At 50.4% G+C, this 21,936-nt stretch overlaps 1 protein-coding gene across 2 annotated transcripts in view; it reads right to left on the bottom strand.

The window, feature by feature from the left end:
- The window catches only part of SIGLEC1 (sialic acid binding Ig like lectin 1), a 43,008-nt gene that overhangs the window by 6,277 nt on the left and 14,795 nt on the right, over positions 1-21,936 (bottom strand). For both annotated transcript variants that reach the window (XM_025213305.1, XM_014523669.2), the window contains 14 exons: positions 21,390-21,686; positions 19,190-19,453; positions 18,092-18,346; positions 15,828-16,127; positions 14,884-15,138; positions 12,895-13,197; positions 12,133-12,387; positions 10,882-11,181; positions 9,011-9,271; positions 6,593-6,895; positions 5,554-5,808; positions 3,284-3,589; positions 2,425-2,676; positions 607-915 (listed from right to left, as the gene is read on the bottom strand). In XM_025213305.1, the coding sequence (XP_025069090.1) occupies positions 607-915; positions 2,425-2,676; positions 3,284-3,589; positions 5,554-5,808; positions 6,593-6,895; positions 9,011-9,271; positions 10,882-11,181; positions 12,133-12,387; positions 12,895-13,197; positions 14,884-15,138; positions 15,828-16,127; positions 18,092-18,346; positions 19,190-19,453; positions 21,390-21,686 (3,915 nt within the window). The remainder of the gene's footprint in view (positions 1-606; positions 916-2,424; positions 2,677-3,283; positions 3,590-5,553; positions 5,809-6,592; positions 6,896-9,010; positions 9,272-10,881; positions 11,182-12,132; positions 12,388-12,894; positions 13,198-14,883; positions 15,139-15,827; positions 16,128-18,091; positions 18,347-19,189; positions 19,454-21,389; positions 21,687-21,936) is intronic.

Genomic DNA, 21,936 nt, shown 5'->3' on the forward strand with positions numbered 1-21,936 from the left:
ACTACTAGCAGCGACTTAATTGGAAGCAATTATGCATTGCTACATATGAAGTGATTATAAAGAGGTTGGGGATGGGTAAACACCTGGGGCTATGAGGGATAGGACTAGGGGCAATGGCTCGTCTTACTTTACAGAGGTCCCCACCAGGCAGCGGAGGAACAGATGATGACTTGCTTGCCTGGAGCAGGACGGAAATGGGCAGACGATACATTAGTGCTACATACGGTGGCCTGGGGTTACCCCTGGTTCTTCCCAAGGTAATTCAACACTGGGGGTTCAAGTAAATCACACCGATGTGTGGCTGTCTCTTGTCTCTCCACTCACTCCTTGGTTACACCAATGTAATGGCTAGTTTGACCCAGGAAAACACACCATGTGCCCAAGCTCTCAGGCTATAAGAGTGTCAACCGGGCACTCATCCCAGCTCTGAATCCTATGTGCAAATTGGCTGTGCTATTCATTCAGATCCCAAACCAAGTTCCTCCGGCTTGGGAGATCCCAAATTGCCACTTGCTGTCTGGGTCCTGCCTGCGGAAGCCAAATCCCCTTCCCATCTGTGCTGGCATTGAAGGGATTAAAAATACCCAACCCACCCCCTGCACTCACTTTCCACGTGGAGCTGCACAGAGGTCATGGCAGTGCCATAGGTGTTGTTCACCGAGCAGACATACTGGCCCTCGTCGCCCAGCCCGACGTCCTTCATCTCCACCTTCAAGGAGTTGTGGGACTGGTGGATGCTCAGCCGCGGGTTGGATGGACCATGGGAGGCCCGGGTGGAGGCCATGAGTGCGAGGTTATCCCGTCGGTACAGGACAAGGTCAGATGGGGGCTCACTGTCGACTGTGCAGTGGAGGATGGCTTGGTGCCCGTCCTGTGTGTCCAGGAAGGAGCTCATGGACGGCTTTCTTGGGGCATCTGGAAGGAGAAGAGCACGTGGTCCTTCCGTCAGGAAACACAAGGCAGGATCTCAGGGAAAGGGTCTGGCTCTGAGAGGGGCCAAGCACTGGGAGAGGCCCCTAGAGAAGTGGTGGAGTCTCCATCCCTGGAGCAGGTTGGACAGACCCTTGGATGAGATGGGATGGGATGGGATGGGATGGGATGGGATGGGAGGACCAGGCATGGTTCTGCCTTGAACAGGGAGCTGGATTAGATGTGACCTTTAAGGTCTTTTCCAGCTCAACTTTCCTATGATCCTACATCAGAGCCATTAGGGACAAGAATCACTCTCCCCTTCCTTTGAAAACCTCAAAGAGTTCAAACATGTCCTCCCTCCAGGCAGAATTAGAGTGAAATGCCCCAATCTGGAAGAGTTTTGTGAACCCCCAACTGTGTCCTATTGAGTCAGTTGAAATGGGGGTTCTCTGGTTTCCAAGTGCTTCAGTTCAGTTTTAACTCTACTCCCCCCCTTTTTTTTTTAACCAGAAATGCCTTGGTTGGGATGATGGAGTTGGGGCTGGTGCTGCTTGGAGCAGGGGGTTAGACTAGATGTGACCTCCTGAGCTCCCTTCAACCCTCATTTTCTGTGATTCTTTGATTCAAAAGCATCTATGACTGCCACCATGAGATACCGGGCTAGAGGGGATTCAATATGATCTTTTTGATGTTCTTATCTTAGCTCTCCCACTGCAAGGCTGATGGTTGACCCTGGAGCTGGCCAAGTCTTGACCAGAACCACTCAGCCCTCGATGGCTGCCCATGGACCTGCATCAAGTGCCAGGGAATCAAGTCCAGCTGGTAGCAAGGCTCGTGTCTGCCCTGCAGAACAGCCATTGCAACTGGGACTAACAGGCATGGCAGGGTGGCCAAATACTGAATGGGCTTCACACCCCTTTCACCTCCTCCCTGGAGCAGAGCAGGAGCTTGGCAAAGCTCTGCAGGTGCCAAGGGCAGGTGCAGTATTTGGACCTCAGCCACAGCTGTGTAAACAGACAGGAGCTGATCTGCTTTGCTCTTGAGTATGTTAAGGGACCTTATCCCTGTGGTCCTGGACTGCAGTGGGGCTGTATTAAGTGACCAGGATTGGGAATAGTGCTGCTTGGGCCAACCGCTGGGTCTGAACCCTGGCTGCACTGAGCTAAGGGCATGGATGCAGTCATCAGAGGGTTGTAGCAGCACCTTGCACAACCGGTGGACCATATAGCGACCACTATACTGGCTGGTCACTAGAGGGGAAAAAGGAGCTTTGCTTCTGCAGTGAGGGGAGTGTTTCCACCCAGGAGGTCTGAAGCTAAACAGTCTTTCCAGATGGGTGCCCTTGGGGAACTGGCTGAGCTTCGTCCAGCTGGGAAACACGACTTTTCCCAGGAACACCATCATTCTCCTTTCCTGGAACTGTCGTGCAAGGGTGTTGGGGTGGGAGGGACCCCCTGCATCTAGTCCAACCCCAACAAGAGAGAGCTATGGTCTCAGCTATAGCCAACTTACAGAGCACATGCAAGGCGGTGGGGAGGGAGGCCTGGCTGCCCCCATCCGTCTGAGCCCGGCAGGAGTAGGAGCCGGCGTCGGAGCCTGCCACGCCTTGCAACACGAGGGACCTGGCCGTGCCCTCCGCCAGCCATGCGGTGTTCTTGTACCAGGTGTAAACGGTGCTGGGCTGGGCTTGTGTATCCTCGCAGGTCAGCGTGACAAGATCTCCCTCCTGGGCCTCCGGGGCTGGCCGGACAACCACTCTCACAGCTGCGGGACAGATGGGAGCGAGGCCTCAGAGGCCAGCAAGGAGCTATTGGGGGTGGCATAGCTGTCTGCTGTGCCAGGGTAAATCCCATGGTAGCCCCTTGCAATAGCTTAGCATCCACACCGGGCTGCCGGGGGGGCTCTGAGCCCTGCTTTCTGCAGCTAGAAAGCCCCTCCTGACTCACTGCTAAGAGACTTCTTATGCCTGAAGAAGGGTGATTGCACCCAAAAGCTTGCAAGGAACTTTCTTCCAACTACTCAGTTGGTCTAATGAAATATATCTCATCTACCCAAAGAACCTCGTCTGCTAAGAGCTGGGGTCCTTGCGCTGGAAGCAAACAGCAGAGCTATCTGTCTGCCAGTCCCGGAGCCCTGATCCTCCATCCAGACCCACCCTAGCAGAGTTAGAGCAGCCTAAGGGTTGCTCCAGTGGCCTCCGTTCGCCAGCCAGGGAAAAACTGGAACAGCTCTATATCCTGAGTGCATGTCTGGCGTGCACCCTCCCTGTGTGCACATGGACACAGGCAGTTCCCAGGTCCCGAGAGGTGCAGAGAGAGGAGAGGAGCTGGTATTTCCCCTAGCACACGAGCGAGACGTGACCTGCACTCACTCTGTACACGGAGGCGTACGAAGGCACTGGCCTCGCCAAGGCCGTTGGCAGCTGAGCATTCGTACTCCCCTTCGTCCTCCAGGGTGACGTCCTGGATCTCCAGCTTCAGGGAGTTGGGGGAGGATGAGACACGTAAGCGCTGCCTCGGGGTCCCGGTCCCGTGGGATGAACTGGAAGCCACCAATTCACTGGCTCGCGTCAGGGTGGTTTCGGAGGGTGGGTTGCTACTGACGGCACAGATGATGATGGCTGATTTCCCATCCTGTGCATCCAAGAAGGCTTTCACCAGAGGGGTCCTGGGAGGATCTAGAAGGAAGGAAAGAAGGAAGAGTTCATTTGACTTCAATATTTTAAAGTAACATCGGCCTTTCACAAGCTATCGGGCTCAGCAGAGAGGGGAGTGGATGCAATTCCTTAATCTGTAGGCACGTCTACACATTCATTAATGCGCAGTAGTTATGGGGAATTTAGTTTAGCACTTGTTGAATGAAGTACTAACTAAACACACTAACTAAATGCAGTTACTGTGCGGTAGCACTGGCGCATGTTTGTTTAGTGATGCTTATTGTGCAGTAGCCTAATATTACTGCACAGTACTGGATTACCACGGTTTTGCTGGCACGCTACTGCAGTGTTATTAGGCTACCGCACATTAAGCATCTCATGTAGATGCACCCAGTGGTGCCCAGAAGGTCAGATCAGATGATCTAATAAGTCCCTTCTGGACTTAAAACCTATGAATGGCTCCACCTGACCCACAACAGCTTCGTTATCAGAGCTCAGCAGTTGATACTGTGGTAGCCGAGTACGTGCTGGGCTATGGCCAGTAACCCGAAACGGCAGGTGGGTACTTTTTGACAGACGGAGAGGAACTAGGCATCGAAGCGTATTGGTTGAACTAAGATTACTTTATTTACACTGCTGATAGTCACAGTGCAGGACGAAAGTTAACTTCAGTTACAGTTGAGCTGCCGTCAAGGTGGCGAATGACGGAGGTCAGTACAGAATTCGTCAGGTCGGTCTGCAGAGGTCTTATAATGGTAGGTCGGGCAGAGGTGTTCAGTTTGGGAGTTATCGGTTTACGTCTAATTTGGGTCGGTGACGGGGAGTCCTTGGTGGGTGATCAGTCCGCCAGGTTCACTCCAAGATGTACACGGAGTTCTCCCACGCGGCGTTCTCCACGGAGTTCTCCAACCTGGGCGGAAACTGCTCTTAACTTTTATATGGCTAGTAAGCCAATCGCTAGTCATCAAATATGAATAATTTGGAATCGGCCAATGGTGGTGTGCGTGTCTGCATAAGATTGGCGGGAACTTTTTCTAAACTGTAAGTTTCCATTACTGTGGCATTTGGTTACTGGGTTCTGGCATAGCGGGATTTTCCACTCGTGACCTACTTACTGGCACCAGAATGATTGACAGACTGGGCCATGTGTATCAAAACAATGGAACTTTCCACTGTGCTATAGGCATACACTCAATGGGTTCTGACAGATACCTAATGGACTTTTCTTCCAGCTGTGAAACCTCTGTGAGCAAATTCTGGTGCTATCACAATCCACCCTCATTCACAATGACTTGCTGAGCAATTCCTAGGACCACATTTTTGCACTGAGCATGCTTGTGAGCTGGTTGTTACCAGTGCCCCGTACTCGAGATTCACACGGTGCTGATTGGCCGAGGAGGTGTGACATGGGGCTTTTCTGTTTCCTGATTGGAGGAGACAGATGCTACAAATCAGGTTTCTTGGGCGACTACCCCTGGTTCCAATCTTTCACCCATATTCCTTGAAAGCAGCAGCAGAGTCTCTGCTCTCACCAATGTATTCACATGTGAACACCGTTGCACAAATAGGATCATAGACTCATAGACAATGAGGGTTGGCAGGGACCCCAGGAGGTCACATCTAGTCCAACCCCCCTCTCTAAACAAGAATTCCCCTGCTCAAATATTTGCATTTCTTTCCTTCAAGGATTTGTAGAGCTTGAAGGTAACTGATGTAAGGGAAGTTGAGGCTGGATATTAGGAAAAACTCTCTCACAAGGAGGGTGGTGAAGCACTGGACCAGGTGACCCAGAGAGGTGGTGCAGTCTCCATCCTTGGAGGTGTTGAAGACTCAACTAGACCAAGCCTTGTCTGGGATGATGGAGTTGGGGCTGGTCCTGCTTGGAGCAGGGGGTTGCACTAGATGTGACCTCCTGAGCTCCCTTCACACCCTCATTGTCTGTGTTTCTAAAACTGGGGCTGGGATGAACCCCACTGGGAACTTACAGAAGACGTTCAAAGTGCCAGGGGAAGAGCTTCTAACCCTCTCCGGGGTCTTCACGGTGCAGTGGTAGGATGCAGCATCAGCAACGGTGACCTCGGGAAATGCAAGCGATCTGGCAGGGCCTTCGCTGTACCATACGTTGTTCTTATACCAGGTGTAATGAGGTATCTCTTGGGCATCGCTGTCAACAGCACAGGTCAGGTTAACTGCGTCCCCTTCGTGGACATCCGGGGAAGGAGAGATCCAGACCCTTGCAGCTAAGATGACAGAATAAGTGAGAAAATGCTCACACAATGTAGAGATGGATGGATGGACAGATAGGTGGGTGTACAGGTACTTCCCTATCTATCTATCTATCCCATCCCTCAACCTCCCCACCCCTGTTCCCAAAAGATTCATCCACCCACCCACCCATCATAGAATAATAGCATCATAGAAAATTTGGGTTGGAAGGGACCTCAGGAGGTCAAATCTAGTCCAACCCCTTGCTCCAAGCAGGACCAGCCCCAACTCCATCATCCCAGACAAGGCTTTGTCTACCTGGGTCTTCAAAACCACCAAGGATGGAAAGTCCACCACCTCAGGGGAGCCTGTTCCAGTGCTTCACCACCCTCCTTGGGAGAAAGTTTTTCCTAATATCCAACCTCAACTTCCCTTGCTGCAACTTGAGCCCATTGCTCCTTCTGTCATCTGCCCCCACTGAGACCAGTTCAGCTCACCATCCATCCATCCATCCATCCATCTGGGTCACATTCACCTCCCTGGTATCTGCTACATTCCTCATGTATTCATACCATCTCTTCCATACCTTGTTCCTCCAAAATCTATCTATCTATCTATCCTATTACTTCTGTCTATCACATTACTTCTATCTATCTATCTATCTATCTATCTATCTATCTATCTATCTATGTAATGAGCAAGCTATCTAGCCACACTCACCTTCCTATTATCTGCTTCCTAATTTCTAGTCCCACAGCTCCACCGAGCAACCCCATGGAAGGATGCATTCCCCACAACTGTTGAAGACCCTGCACTCACTCTCCGCAGTGAAGTTCATAGAGGAGCTGGCATTGCCATACGCGTTGCTAGCTGCACACACGTACTCTCCTTCATCTTCCATGACCACCGCCGGGATCTCCACTTTCAAGTGGTTGTAGGTGGAAGACACTTTGACCCGCTGCCCAGCCACTGACTGGGAGATGGTGGTGGAAGCTATGAGTTCCTCTCCTCTGAGCAAAGAAAGCTCGGCCTGAGGGTCACTGTCAACCGTGCACTGCAGGATGCCCAGCTGCCCATCCTGGGTCTCCAGAAAAGAGGTCATTTGGGGTTTCCGTGGTGGATCTGCAAAGGAAAGAAACTACTGTGAAGACAAAATGAACATGCCCTTCATTTATGCTCCCCTGGAGTCCTCCAGGGGAGATCAGACAGGACATGCCATCCAGGATCCACATAACAATCACACTAAATTGCTGAAACGTCTCAAATGTGTCCTTCCTCCCCGCATCAACCCTTCATCTGTCATCAGAAGGGATAAGTCACCCCATATCACCCACTGGCTCATGGAAACCAGATTAGTAGTCCCCTAGGTCAGATCATGACCCCAGGGTCAGATTGGTGTGGAGTGTGGGGGGTTTTGCTTTCTTCTGTAATGGGGCACGTGGCCCTCTACCCGGGATCTTTTGAGCACATATTAACACCCTTTTACTGCAGGCAGACATTGGCTGCTGTGGGTCTCCTACTTTACCTGTGTGTTAGGATTCGGGTGGATTAGGGTTGGGGCGTGATGTCTTGTGTTGTGTCAGGAGTGATGGTAGCTTTACTAAGAGGTTAGGTGATGGGTAGGTCACAGCAGTCTTATGAAGGGGTTAGATGATGGGTTTGTCTGGGATGGTTTGGACAGGGCTGATCCTGCCTCAGGAAGGGGGTCGGACTAGGTGACCTCTGGAGGTCCCTTCCAGCCCCACTTCTCTCCGATGTCTTATTCAAGACCTGAAAATTGCATTTAAGGGAAGTTTTGTGATTTTGAATGAATTTCCCCCTGTCATTTCAGAATAAAATGAAAAAATATGGAAATTTTATGCCAAGAGTCATTCTGAAAACTAAAAAAAACAAAAAGTTGGGTCATAGATTTCATCGACTTCATAGATTTCATAGACATCAAAGTATTTCATTTCGATAAAATCCAAAAGCTCCCATCTATCTGATGTCAACGTGTTTCCATTTTTTATTTTATTTTTTGATATTTTAGACCTGGGGGGAGGGTGGGGATGGGAAATGGGAATCAAATGGAAAATGTTTCTAGTGTTACTTCAAATTGGAGCGCTCCACTCTGAAAAGGTCAAAAGGAAATCATTTGAGCTGAGCAGCGTTTCAAGATGAACTTTTGCCAAGGACGATATGTTTCTGTGGGATGTTCTGCTCTCAAGAAATTGCCATTATCTAAAGGAAAAAGGACTTGGTCGGAACATTTCTTACCACCTCTGCGTGAGAAGCAAAGGCTTTTTGGTAATATCTTGTACTGGACCAACACATAGTGAGGAAAGATGTTAGGCACAAGGCATCCTTCTTCAGGGCACTGGAGGCACTTCATGCCTAAAAGCTTGTCTAAAATCTCTTTCAACGATACAACTGTCCCCATAAAAGAGACCACCAAACCCCCACATTGCTCCTCCCAAATTCTTGAACCATCCCAGTTACAACAATAACGCACCAGTAATAATGTAATAATAATACAATAATAATGTAGTCAGCCTGTAGACCCCCCAAAACTCAGAGCTGCAAAGCGAAGCACTGCCTTTCTGTTTGGTTTTTGTACAGTGCCTGGCACGCAACCGCAACCACAGTAATAGCAACAATAACAATACTCATTATCATTATTGCTATTATCATGATCACTATAGCCATCACTATCATATCAATTAATCAATATTATCATAAATCCACACTCAAAATGATCAATCAATATTGTCATATCAATTATCATATTATTGTCACTATAACTAGCATGATCATGATCATCATTATTATTGTACTAATTATTAGCATAATAATTACATGAGAATCAATAGTATAACACCAAACCAGCAACTACAACTGCCACCAATAATAATAATAATAATAATATCAACAGCATCAGTACTATTATTATTAATAATGCTGCTATAACACGGTGATATTGCAACAGCAACAAGAACAGTAATGTTGATATTATAACACTAATAACACTCATAATAATATTAATAATTATAATAATGATGACGATGACAACAAAACAACAGTGGTGATGATAATGATAATAATAATAAGAGTAAATAGTGATGCAGCCAGGCCAATGCATAGCTACGCAGTAACATCACACCATGCCTTGCTTCCACCCCGTTGAACATCAGCGGGTATCTGCTCCTTGCCCACCAAGGAAAATGAACCAGTTCATGGCTCAGTGCCTTTCCTACTTACAGAAGACGTGTAAGACGATGGAGGGAGCAGCGCTGCTGCTGGCACCCTCGGGGCTGTGGGCCCGGCAGTGGTACGAGCCGGCGTCCTGGCTGGTGATGTGCGGGAAGGCGAGAGAGCTGTCGGGGCCCTCGTGGAGCCGTTTGCTGTTCCTGTACCAGGTGTAGACCGTGTCCTCGGGGGGGCTGCCCATCACATCACAGGTCAAGGAGACGGCGTCCCCTTCCTGCACCTCCGTGGCAGGTGTGGCGAGGACCCGGGCCGCTAAACACAGATATGAGTCAGGCCAGAGCAGCTGGGTTGGCAGGGCGCTCCAGAGGTTCAAGTCAGGGGGTTTTAGGGCACTGGGCGCGGCTGCAGCCTAGGCTGGGGATGGGGCTGGGCTGTGCCGGCACCAACCCCGCAGGGTCCCAGCTGGAGGGTCTTGCCCCTGCGCACTGGGGCAGGAAGGGATTCCCCCTGCTCAGACTGGTCCAGACTGGGGAGGTTTGCTTTCCTTTGCAGCAGGGGCACGGCCTCAGCCTGGGGTCTCCTGAGCATATATCAACACCCTTTTTATAGAAGTAGGACGATGGTCCCCCGCTTTCCCTGCGCCAGGTTCAGGTGTGATGTTTGGTGTTTGTCAGGGTTGACGGGAGTTTTACCAAGAGTTTACATGATGGGTTTGTCTGGGCTGGTTTGGACAGGGCTGATCCTGCCTTAGGCAGGGGTGGGACTAGATGTGACCTCAGGGAGTCCCTTCCAGCCCCACGTCTCTAGGATCCTATGACTCTGATTCCAGGCAGCACCAGCCCCATCAAAACATCCCAAACATGTCCTCGTCTGAGATGTTCCTAAAATGACACAACAGTCCTGCACAACTACAAGGCCTGTTGCCCACAGACACCAAGACCCCCCAAACCTGCCCCTGGTAAAGCTGGGGGATGAGGGCTGGCAGCATCCTGCAGCTGCAATGGGAGTTAAAATGCACTTGAGACCCCAGGCAGAGCCCATGCCCAGAGGAAAGTAAACCCTGCCCCAATCTGTGCCAATCTGACTGGGGAAAAATCCCTTTCTGACCCCAAAGGTAGCCTATCCCTGAAGCATCAAGGTCCCTGTCTGCTCTAGCAAGGGTGCATTGCGCTCTCCCAATATCTAACCTAAACTTCTCTTGCTGCAACTTGAACTTCCCTTTTTCAACACAATAGATAGCCTAGCAAATTAGTTCATATTCTAATAAAGTTTAGATTTGTTTTCACTTTGAGCTCAAGCTGAATAATACAGCCCTAGCATATTAGGAAAACTTCTAGTTTCTTTTTACCTGGGGGAAAAAAATGTGTGTTATGTTATATGTGATGTGTTATGTTATATATGATGTGTTATACTATATATGTGTTATGTTATATGTGATGTGTTATACTATACGTGTGTTATGTTATATGCGATGTGTTATACTGTACATGTGTTATGTTATGTGTGATGTGTGATGTGTGTGTTACGTTATATGTGATGTGTTATACTATACATGTGTTATGTTATATGTGTGTTATGCTATTTGTGATGTTGCACCACACCCTCTGCTCCCCCACTTTGCACAATCCTAGATCCACCCGTGGCTGCATCAGAAGATGACCAAGCCTTTGAAACCCAGGGATGTCCAGGCAGACTGAGTGCCGAGGCTTTCAAAGGGACTTCCATCTCACTTCAGACCCCTAGGAGTTATCCCCCAGTTGCATGCCATCATCATGGGCCTCAAGTCATGACAAAGCTCAGATCCTGCTCAAAGGAGAATCTCACCCACTCTGAGCAGCACAGGGTCTAGGACACGCGGAGGAGTCATTTTGGCTGCCCCCAGCAGAAGGCCGTAGCTCCCCAGCCCTCCGCTCCATGCTCACTTTGCACGCGGAAGTAGAGGTGGCTGGAAGCGGAGCCATAGGCATTGCTAGCTGTGAAGTGGTAATTCCCCTCGTCCTCCAGCCGGACGTCCTGGATCTCCACGCGCAGGGAGTTCTGCGCGGCCGCGACGCTGACCCGCGAGGCGGCTGCAGGCTGGGAGCTGGTAGACCCCACCAGGTCCTGGCCTTTGTATAGGGACAGCTGGGCGGGAGGGTTGCTCTCCACCACGCCATGGATGATGGCTAGCCGCCCCCTCTCCGTCTCCTGAAAGGAGGTCACATGCAGGTTCCTTGGGGCATCTGGAGGGTGGGGAGAAAAATTGTGCTGGGGTTATGCCTGCCTTGTGTTGGCCTGAAGAGCCCTCCTCTGCCCTGTGCACAGTCACAGCATGACCCAAAACCTCGCTGATTCAGGGGGTCGCTGTGCTGCACCCCACAGCACCCTGCTGCCCTGAGCTAAAGGGGGATCACCATGAGCTGTGGGCAGTACCTGGTCTATGGCACACAAAGCTGCAGTTCTGCTTGCATCCTATCCCCATGCACCCTCGATCACACCCACACAAGTACTTGGGTTTCCACGTGTCCCCATACACACACATCCATACTCCTGCACACCTGCACACACTAGCTGGCTAACTGCAGGCAGCAATACAGACATGTTGCATCCGGACAGCCTCCTGGAATACACCCCGTCTGGCTCCGAATCGGGTCCCAGAGGCTGGGGACACCTGCCCTGGATGGTGACTTAGACAAGGCACTGGGATGACCAGCCTTCTTCTCTCCATGGGCAGCATAACTTCACCCTCTCCCCAGCCTCTGCCCTGGGCGCTGAAATATCTAGCTATGCCTCTGCAAGTTGTCAGCAGGGAATGGACTGCATGGAGAAGCAGAGAGGAGGGGAGTAGCGGGAGTCTGGGAGGCTGATGTGGTGGGCTGAGCAAAGCCAGGACAGGGATATGGGTGTGGGGTGGGATGCCATGCATCAGAAGGCAGCAACAGCAGATCCTGGCTCTTCTCTGTATGTGCAAAGTGGCAGCTTGTGGCTGCTCACACGCAAATCCCGACACAGGCGTGTACAGATAGGCTATGCACCTCCATGCACTCACAGGCAGATATTCCCCTGCATGCAAAGGAATACGTGTGCCCCACTAACATGCCTGACATGCCTTGCCCACACATAAGTGCACCCATGCATGTAGCATGGAGTAAGGTCCATGCACAGGTGCAGCCCCAGACAGAGCCAGGACTTACACAGCACGTTCAGGGAAACCGTGGAGGAGCTTTTGCTGGTCTGGTTCATCACCGCTTTGCAGTAATAGATGCCGGCGTCCGTGCTCTTCACCTGCTGGAAGACCAGGGCACTGGATGGGCCCTCGGTCACCTGCTGCCCGTTGTGGTACCAGCTGTAGCTGGCTGTGTCGGCTGAGCTGCTGCTCAGGTAGCAGGTCAGGTTGACCCCTTGGCCTTCCTGCACCTCGGAGGATGGGGCCACTGCAATTTTGGCTGCTACAGGGTGGGAGAGGAGAGAGAAACACCATTTGTTCATGTGCTCCCCAATCCTGCATGGAACAAGCTCCATCTCAAACCCAGCCGCCCCCGCCACAGACCCCTCTGCCTGGCTCTGATGGCCAGAAACCAAATTCCCTAAGTTGATTTCCCCCATTGCTGCGCCCTGTGGCAGACACTGCAAGTCCTTGCCAACCCCACAGCTTTTGGATCCTACGATTTGCTCCCAGCCAGCTAATTCCCTTCACTCCTGGTTCCTGTAACCCCCCTAAAAAGTTTTCCTCCCTTCCTTCCTCATTGCATTAATACACAGCAATCATGTCCCCTCCCAGCCTCTGCTTTGCCATTGCACTCATTTGTTAAAATGGGCTCTCCTTTCCCTGGCTATCCAAAAGATGAATTCAGGAGCAGCCTGAGCCATCCTGTATTGCCAATGCAGGGGTATGGCCCAGGGTCTCAGCCGCTGGTCTGGCAGCCTCTGTCCTTCAGGCCTTTCCATGCACTCACTCTCAGCTGTGAAGTCCATGGAGACGCTGGAGTTGCCGTAGGTGTTGATAGCTTGGCACATGTATGTGCCCTCGTCCTCCAGCACCACGTCTTGGATCTCCATCTTCAGGCTGTTGTGCGAGGGTGTCACACGGGCCCGGTGGCGGGCTTTCGAGTGACAACCACAAGCGGAGGCCACCAGTTCCCCGCCTTTGAACAGGCTGAGATCAGCCTGGGGGTCACTCTCCACCACGCACTGGATGATGCCCAGCTGCCCGTCCTGCGTCTCCAGCAGGGAGCTCATCACGGGCTGTCTTGGGGGGACTGCAGAGGCAAAGCATTGTTAGCAACCCCTCCTTTGACACAGACGGGGCATATCCAAGGGGGTTTAGTGGGGCAATTATTCCTGTTTCTCCCAGAGTTTAAAACTAAGGGCCTGGCAGTGGAAGGAGCATTTCTATCCAGGCAGCAGTGAGAGAGTCACTTGATTTCTTGGCTTATCATCATATATCTGATTCCTTCTAAACTCTTTACTCCACAGGTGTTAATGATCCTCTCTCCTTTTTAATGGTCTTGATGGTCCACTAATTGACCTATCCTTTCCTTTGCAATTCACTGCTGTCTGTTAGCTGGTCCTGGCCATGTAGCTCCTATTTCACAGCCTTGCAGATAGTTTTCCACTCTAGCTAAAAGCATCAACTCAGGCGTGGAAATGTTATCTCAGGTGAACGTTCACTCCGGTATGGAAATAACTTCCAGTGTAGCACTGGATACCCTGCCAAGAGGCTCAAGAAAGTGAGACTTTATTTTATGAATCTGAAAAAGACCTGTATTTAATTCTAATGACAACAGGACCAATGAAACAATGTCTTTTGATGCTTTTTTTTTTGCCTTATTTGTTGTTTTATGTATATAATAAAGGTTAAGGCAAATGAATGACCATTCAGATAAAGGGATGTTTTTGCCTGGATCCTAAACTAAATAATACAGCCCTGATCTACAACATATCAGAAAAGCTTCTAGTCTCTTTTTAACTAGATAAAAGTATGTGTTATGTGTTATATGCAATGCTATGTCATGCCATCTGAAACCTGCTTTTCAAAATCCAAGAACCATAGAAAATGAGGATGTGAAGGGAGCTCAGGAGGTCAAATCTAGTCCAACCCCTGCTCCAAGCAGGATCAGCTCTAGCTACATCATCCCAGCCAAGGCTTTGTCTAGCCGGGTCTTCAACACCTTCAAGGATGGAGACTGCACCACCTCTCTGGGGAGCCTGTTCCAGTGCTTTACTAAAGTTTTTCCTAATATCCAACCTCAACTTTCCTTGCTGCAGCTTGAGCCCATTGCTCCTTGTTCATCATCTGCCCCCACTGAGACCAGCCCAGCTCCATCCTCTTTGCAGCTCCCCTGCAGGGAGGTGAAGGCTGCTATTCAATCCCCCTCGGTCTTCTCTTCTGCAGACTAAATTAGCCCATTTCCCTCAGTTTTTCCTCACCAACCATGTCCCCCCAACCATTTTCGTTGCTCTCCACTGGACTCTCTCCAACATGTCCACATATTTTCTGTAGTGGGGGGCCCACAACTGGACACAGAAAGTAGTGTAAAAGTGATATCCCAGAAGTGATGCGTCAGGCACTGATTTCTTAGGGTGCTATTTTTTATTGGACCAACTACATAGTTGGGGTAGAGTTAGATGAGCTTTTGAAGGAAGACCTAGGTGATCTGATGGAGAATATCTTGCATTTGAAAGCTCATTGAAGCTATGTAGTTGGTCCAATAAAAGCTATCACCTTCAGAAAGCCTTGCCTCCTGTCCTTCATGGACTAATTACAGCTCCACTAATTACAGGCTGCCTTCAGGTGCCTGCTCACCACACCTCCTGGGTCTGGGTTGGCGGAGAGAGAGGATAAGATAGATATTTACCCCCAGGGCTATAGCAGGGGGAAAGGGCTGCAGGGTCCGGCCACAGCTGTGACTAGAAGCCATGGTAGGTAGGAAGGGGAGACTTACACAGCACCCGCAGTGTGTTGGCTGGGGAGGTGTTGCTGCCTCGGATGCCCTGAGCCTTGCAGTGGAAAGCGCCCGCGTCCCCGCTGCTCACGGAGGGGAAGGGCAGGGTCTTCTCCGGCCCCTCGCTCAGCCACTGGCCGTTCTTGTACCAGGTGTAGACGGTCCCTTCCTCGGTGCCTTGGGTGGCGACGCAGGTCAGGGTGACAGCCTCGCCTTCCCGCACCTCTGCAGATGGGCTGATCAGGACCCTGGCAGCTGGCAGAGGGACGGAAAATGGGAAGAGAGTCAGGAAAAGAAGGGAAATTTCTGTTGTGGGATCTCTGCCTTCCCTCTAGGACCATCAGCCCAAGGCCTGACCGGGGCAGTGGTCTCAGAGAAGACACAGGACTTTGTGCAACTTTACCTGGGATCTCTTGAAACCCCGCTGCAGGGAGTTGAAGGCTGCTATCAAATCCCCCCTCAGTCTTCTCTTCTGCAGACTCAATCAGCCCATTTCCCTCAGCCTCGCCCCACAAGTCATATCCCCCAGCCCCTTTTGTGTGTCTGATGTTTGCAGCGTTTGGCCTGGTGGCTGGGTGTTAGGATTTGTCCCCAGAGTTTTAAAACCGGGTTAGACAGACATTTATCTGGGATAGTTCAAATAGGGCAAGTCCTGCCTGAAGCAGGGTGCTGGACTAGCCATGACCCCTGGAGAGCTCCACCAGCCCCACTGTGCTGTGAGCCTAGGATTCAGGGATCCCAAAATGTTCTGCAACAATGCACATTTTTTTCACAAAATTAAAAAAAAAAAAAGAATTAAGAGCTTAGGTTTCTTATGGAAAATTTTTGTGCAAAAAAAATCAAACCCCAAATGGAATTTTTTTTCTGATTTTGGCTGAAAACGGGGGTAAAAAATAGTTGTTTGGAAATGTTTCCATCCTCAAAATGAGACATGTGCATCTTACCTTGGGCCAGAAACTTCTGAGAGGCGGTGGAAGTGCCATAGTCATTGGTGGCTGTGCACTCGTACTCGCCGTCATCTTCAGGCTGCACGTGATGGATCTCCAGCTTCAAGGAGTTGCGGGAGGCCGTGATGCTGACCCGCTGGTTGGGCGCCGCGTGGGAGTCAGTGGTGGCCAGGAGGACCTTATCGCGGTAAAGGGACAGCTTGGAGGAAGGGTGGCTGTCTACCATGCAGTGGACAATGGCCAGCTTGCCTTCCTGCGTGTCCTGGAACAAGGTGATGGCTGGGGTCCTGGGCGGATCTGTGTGGTAGAAAAGAAACCATGGCTAACAGTGGAGCTCAGGAAGAGCTCAGAAAAGCATTATAGAAAAGGCCATATTATCTCTCATAGAATACGTCTTTCCCCAGAAAACAGCTGCTGGCAATTACAATGCATATTATATCCCAGAAATACGGTAAGACCAGTTTCTGCTGCTTACAGGGCAAAAGCAAAAGTCAAATTTGCAGCCATCCACACAGGGGTTGGCCCCTTTGCTTCTGCTACAAGGAAAGATCTTTTTTTCTTCACTTTGCCTTTTAAAAACAAAGCATGTGCTTTATTCTGGCACATGTTGTATGCTAGAAGATACGGTAACCCTCGATTATGAAGTGTGACCAGCTATGAGCTCTTGGACTGCTTTCCCCAGCATCTCCCGGACACGAGATGATCTCCCAGGTGATTGTATGGACTGGAAAATGTCAAGGCCAAAACACCCTGATATTTCCTTCTTCCCCAGGCATACCAGCTTCCCAGCTCATGTGCTCACTGTGGGCAGGAAGGGCATTTCTTCACTAGTTTATGGGAGGCCAGTGGATGATCAATAGATGTTGTGACACATTGTTAGTCCACTGATATCATTAGGGTAGAGCACGTCGGCTCAACTGGTGATTTCATAGGAGAAAATGAAGGTTGAAGGGAGCTCCGGGGGTCACATCTAGTGCAACCCCCTGCTCCAAGCAGGACCAGCCCCAACTACATCATCCCAGCCAAGGCTTTATCCACCCAGGGCTTAAACACCTCCAAGGATGGAGACTGCACCACCCCCATGGGTAACTTGTCCCAGCGCTTCACCACCCTCCTCTGAGAAAGTTTTTCCTAACATCCAACCTCAACTCCCCTTATCATTATATAATATTATTATATTACTCTTAATAATACATTGTAATGAAAATTTAAATCTTTAAAACTTTAAATAATTTTTGTACCTTTTTATTGTTGATAAGTTTTAATAATCATTTTAATAAGAAACCCTTTTTATTCTTAATAATAACAATAATAATAGTAGCCTTCCATTGTCTATTATTCTATGAGTCTATGAATAATAATAATATCCCACTCTATCCAGAAAATAATAATAATAAAGATAATGATAATTATAGTAATAATAATATCCCTCTCTATCCAGAAAATAATAATAATGATAATGATAATAATAGTAATAATAATATCCCATTCTATCCAGAAAATAATGATAATGATAATAATGGTAATAATAATATCTCACTCTATCCAGAAAATAATGATAATAATGGCAATAATAGTAATAATAATATTCCACTCTATCCATAATGCTAATACTACTACTACTAATAATAATAATACTGATAACAATGATAATAATAATGATTATGGTGATAATAATAATAATGCTAATAATAATAATAATAGCCTCCCATTGTCTATTATGTTATGAGTCTATGAATAATAATAATGTCCCACTCTATCCAGAAAATAATCGTAATAGCAACAATAATAGTATTAATAATAATATCCCACTCTATCCATAATACTAATAATACTAATACTAACAACAATACTACTACTACTAGTCCTAATAATCATGATAACAATAATGATGATGGTGATAATAATAATGATAATAATAATAATAGCCTTCCATTGTCTATAATTCTATGAGTCTCTCAATAATAATAATAATATCCCACCCTATCCAGAAAAGAATAATAGTAATACTAATAATACCCCACTCTATCTATAATAATACTAGTAATACTAATACTAACAATAAGGATGCTACTATTACTACTAAAATAATAATAATAGTATCCCAGTCCATCCAGAAAGGCTCAGAGCCGCTGACATAACAGACAAACAACCGCAAGACAAGAAGCAGAAGCAACCGCCCCAGGCCACCCCTTTTACCAACAACCCCCCCGTGACACCCCACTGCCCTCCCCTTCACCCAGCAGCACGCGGGCACTTACACAGCACGGTCAGGCTGATGGCCTGGGACATCTCGCTGCCTTTATCGTTCTGCACCTTGCAGGAGTAGTAGCCGGTGTTGCTGGTGGCCACGGCCAGGAACACCAGGGCACGCGCCGCCCCCTCCTTGAGCCACACATTGTTCTTGTACCAGGTGTAGCTGAGATCCTGGCGCTCCTCGCCGGGGACGTCGCAGGTCAGCGTCACCGTGCTGCCTTCACGCGATGCCGTTGCTGGGCTGGCAGAGATCACCGCAGCTGCAGGAGATGGGGGAATGGAAAGGGGTCGAGACGAGCTCCATCACCAGGGCGTTGGGGGCCTCCCCTCCGTCCAGGATGGCTCGGTGGTTTAGTCCCTAGACCAGGTCTTGGGGGATCTTGGGTTCAACTTCTCTACCACTTGCAAACTGCCTGCCCACCATTCAGTGTATCATTCCTTCCACCCTGCCCCAGTACCCCCATCACTGGAACAGGAATGGAAGATGTCCCGACCCCAAAGGTTAATGCACTGGGATTTGCAAGGCAGGAAATGTCACCTGCCTTTGGACAGACACCCACCCGACACACCTCTTTACAGCCAGCTTTGCCTCATGCATCGTGCTGACACCGTCCTCCAGCTCACATAGCTCTTATCGTTCCCTGGTGTCTACCACCCCGTGCATTTATAGACGCCTTGGTTTTGCCAGCCCAGCCCCTCCTTCTCCTCTCCTGAATCGGGCTGTCTTCCTCTGATCATCTCATCATCCTGATCTCCAATTTAAACCTACTTTGCTGCAACTTCAAGCCCTCGGTTGCATGTCAAAAGGGTCAGAGCAGAGGCTGGGAGCCAGGATTTCCAGCCCATGCTTGGGAGGAGGGGTGAGGGGGGTCACTGTGCCTCAGTTTCCCCATCAGCAAAAACCAGCTTGCTAGCATCTTGCAGGGAATGGAGAGTGTATGGGCATCGGGGCTGAGAGATGCCCGGATGGCATTACGCCACACTGAGGGGGCTACAGAGTCATCCCCACCACGGCTGTCCACTCATTTGAGTCTAACCAGGGGTACCCTGCGAGCGTAGGCAGCCTCCCCTGAGAGCTCGTGGGAGGCTTGGCCTCTACTTACAGAAAATGTTGAGAGTCACTGCTTTGGCCGCCGTCATCCCAATGGGATTTTCCACCTCGCAGTAATACAGGCCGTAATCTGCACGGGTCACGCTGTGGAAGGTCAGGATTTGATTGCCGGCCAAGGCAGCCCCGTTCTTGAACCACCTGTAAGTGGTGACCTCGGGGTGACTGCTGTTCACGTGGCAGGTGAGGGACACCGAGTCCCCGACACGGATGTTCTTGGTGGCTGGACTGATTAACGCCTCGACACCTTTCGGGGCATCTAGAGGGAAACCAGACAGAGGCAGAGGTGGAAGCAGCATTGCAAGCAGACGCCAAGTCCTTGCAGAGCTGGGATGGTCTCAGCCCATGCTATCACGGGCATCGGTAAAGTTACTTGCAAGCATCCAGCAAGAGGATGAGAGCGAGTCTGTGCATTGAAAGTAGCAGGGGGGAGTCGGAGGATCTCTAAGAAGCCAACAGCGGGGAGTGGGAGGATGTGAAGTCAAATAAGGAAGCTGCCACCAAAGCATTGCTGGAAGTGATACTGGCACGGGCTGCTTATAGCACGGAGGGGGAAGGAAGGGGCTTCATGGCTCCGCAGAGCCCCGAGAGAGCCCGGGATGAAGCTGCTGCCAGTGCAGAGCTTCCCCCGGGTGACAGGCGCCAGCCTTGGGGCTCTCTGCAGGGACCTCTTGCTCCAGGGCTGCCTGGAGCTGCAATGGGATGGCTCCCAGGACAAATCCTGTCAACCAGGACAAAACCCTTGGCAGTGTAAAGAGCCCTCAGGACAGCAGGATGGACTTTTTCAAGCTGGAGCCAGGCTGACAGCCAGGGAACATCACCCGGTCAAAGCCACTGAGACCCTGGCACTGCCTCCAGCTTGATGCATGAAACCCGGAGCAACTCCGCTGACCGCTACCGCCTTCACCAGCCACCAAGGACTTGACCGGTTGTGACTGTGGTGCTGGAGCAGCTCCCTCCCTTCCAGCCCCCGTGTCTGGAAGCTGGTCTAGACGTTTTGGCCTGAGAGATTATGGAAACTCCCCGCTGAGGGACACAGGCCATTTCTCAGGGATTTAAGTGTGTTTCACCTCTGCATCGCTCCGTTCTTCTCAAGGAGCTTTACAAGACAGCAGCATTTCACAAAACTTTCCCCTCCAAAACCAGCTGCTGGAAACTTGAGTGCCCATTATATTCATGAAATATGGTAAAAGCAGTTTCTGCTGCTTATGGAGCAAAAGCAAAAGTAAAATCTGCAGTAATCCACAGGGGAGGCAGAGCGATGAGCTGAGCGGGCCCCCTTGTTGCTGCTAGTCAGTGATTTAGTCACTGAGCATTTTATTACAAGGCACGTTGCATGCTTGAAAAATACGGTATATTTAAAGGGCTCCTCTGCTCCACTCTAATTGGATGCCTGCCGTGTGATGCCAAACCTACCCTGTCAGCAATTGGATGGTGATATCCAGCTGCTCGACGGTGCAGCTAGTCATGTGCAGTGAATTACCCATCCCCATCCAATCAGGCAGCTGTGGATGTTACACCACATTTCCCCAAATCCAAGACTACTCTGAATTTAAGACGACAAATAGATTCTATACCTGGAACAACGATACATTTGTAATAAGTTCCCACGTCTAGAATCTAATTATTGGAGGGTCGTCTTAAATTCATCCCTACCCCACTGCTGCAGCGGGGAAAGCAGTGGCAGAGGGGCAGGTGGTGGGGGCAGGGGGGTAGGTACTGGGGGGCAAGTGGTAGGTGGGCAGTATGGGGGTAGGTGATAGTGGGGCAGGCAGCAGCTGGGGCCCCAACTGCAGGTCAGGGCCAGCAGCCACCTGCTCCCTTGCTGCTTGTATTTGAACCCCAAATGAGGGACTTTTCCCCTGTGTTGAATGCAGGGGGGGGGGTCTTCATCTTGGATTTGAGTAGATACAGTAATGCACAGGAATGCAGCCACTTCTAGGGCTGAGCAAGGCAGCTGTTTCACCTGCGCATAGCCATGCAGCATCCCAGGACAGGGCTCTTGGCTGAGACGCCGCGTTCGACCCGGCAGAAGGGGAAGTCGGACGTGACTGGGTGAGCTGGGCTTTGGCCAGAGTCTTTTGGGTGGGCAGTGGGGTTATCCTGGCAGGACCGAAATCTCTGCGGGATGGGAAGAAGTGACCGTTTCCTCTCCCCATTCAGCCCGGCCGGTACATGGAAAAAGATTGACTTACGCTTCACCTTCACAGTAATTTCCCCCGCGGCCTTCAGGGATCCCACCGACAGTTCACACTGCAGCTTCTTCTTATGGTCCTTCCAGGAGAAGGACGTGGTGAGGGTCTGCTGGCTCTGGGTGCCAGATGTGTCCAGCTGCATGGCGCCGGACACGGTGGAAGCCTCCTGGTTGTAGCCGCTCCACTGCAGGGCGATGCTGTCGTACGGGCAGACATAGGGGCTGGAGCAGACGAAGCTCACGGTTGTGTCCTCCATCACCTCCTCCACGGAAGCAATGGTTGGGCTGTCAGGGACGTCTGGGGAGAGGGAGAAGGAGGGTACTCGGGCGTGTCTTTGGGGAGAAAGGTGGCATATTTGGTCCACACTGCTCCGGTGGAGGTTTTGCCTTCCTCTGCAGCCTCTCTGCAGCATCCATGGCCCCCCCTGCTTTCCCAGGGGCAGGGGCGATGCCTGGGGCTGTGTCGTGTTGCTCAGAGCTTGTCTGGGCTGGTTTGGAAGGGGCTGATCCTGCCCCAAGCAGGGTTTGGACTGGATGTGACCCCGCAG

The sequence above is a fragment of the Alligator sinensis genome, unplaced genomic scaffold (assembly GCF_000455745.1).
Source record: "Alligator sinensis unplaced genomic scaffold, ASM45574v1 scaffold1408_1, whole genome shotgun sequence".
Taxonomy (NCBI): domain Eukaryota; kingdom Metazoa; phylum Chordata; order Crocodylia; family Alligatoridae; genus Alligator; species Alligator sinensis.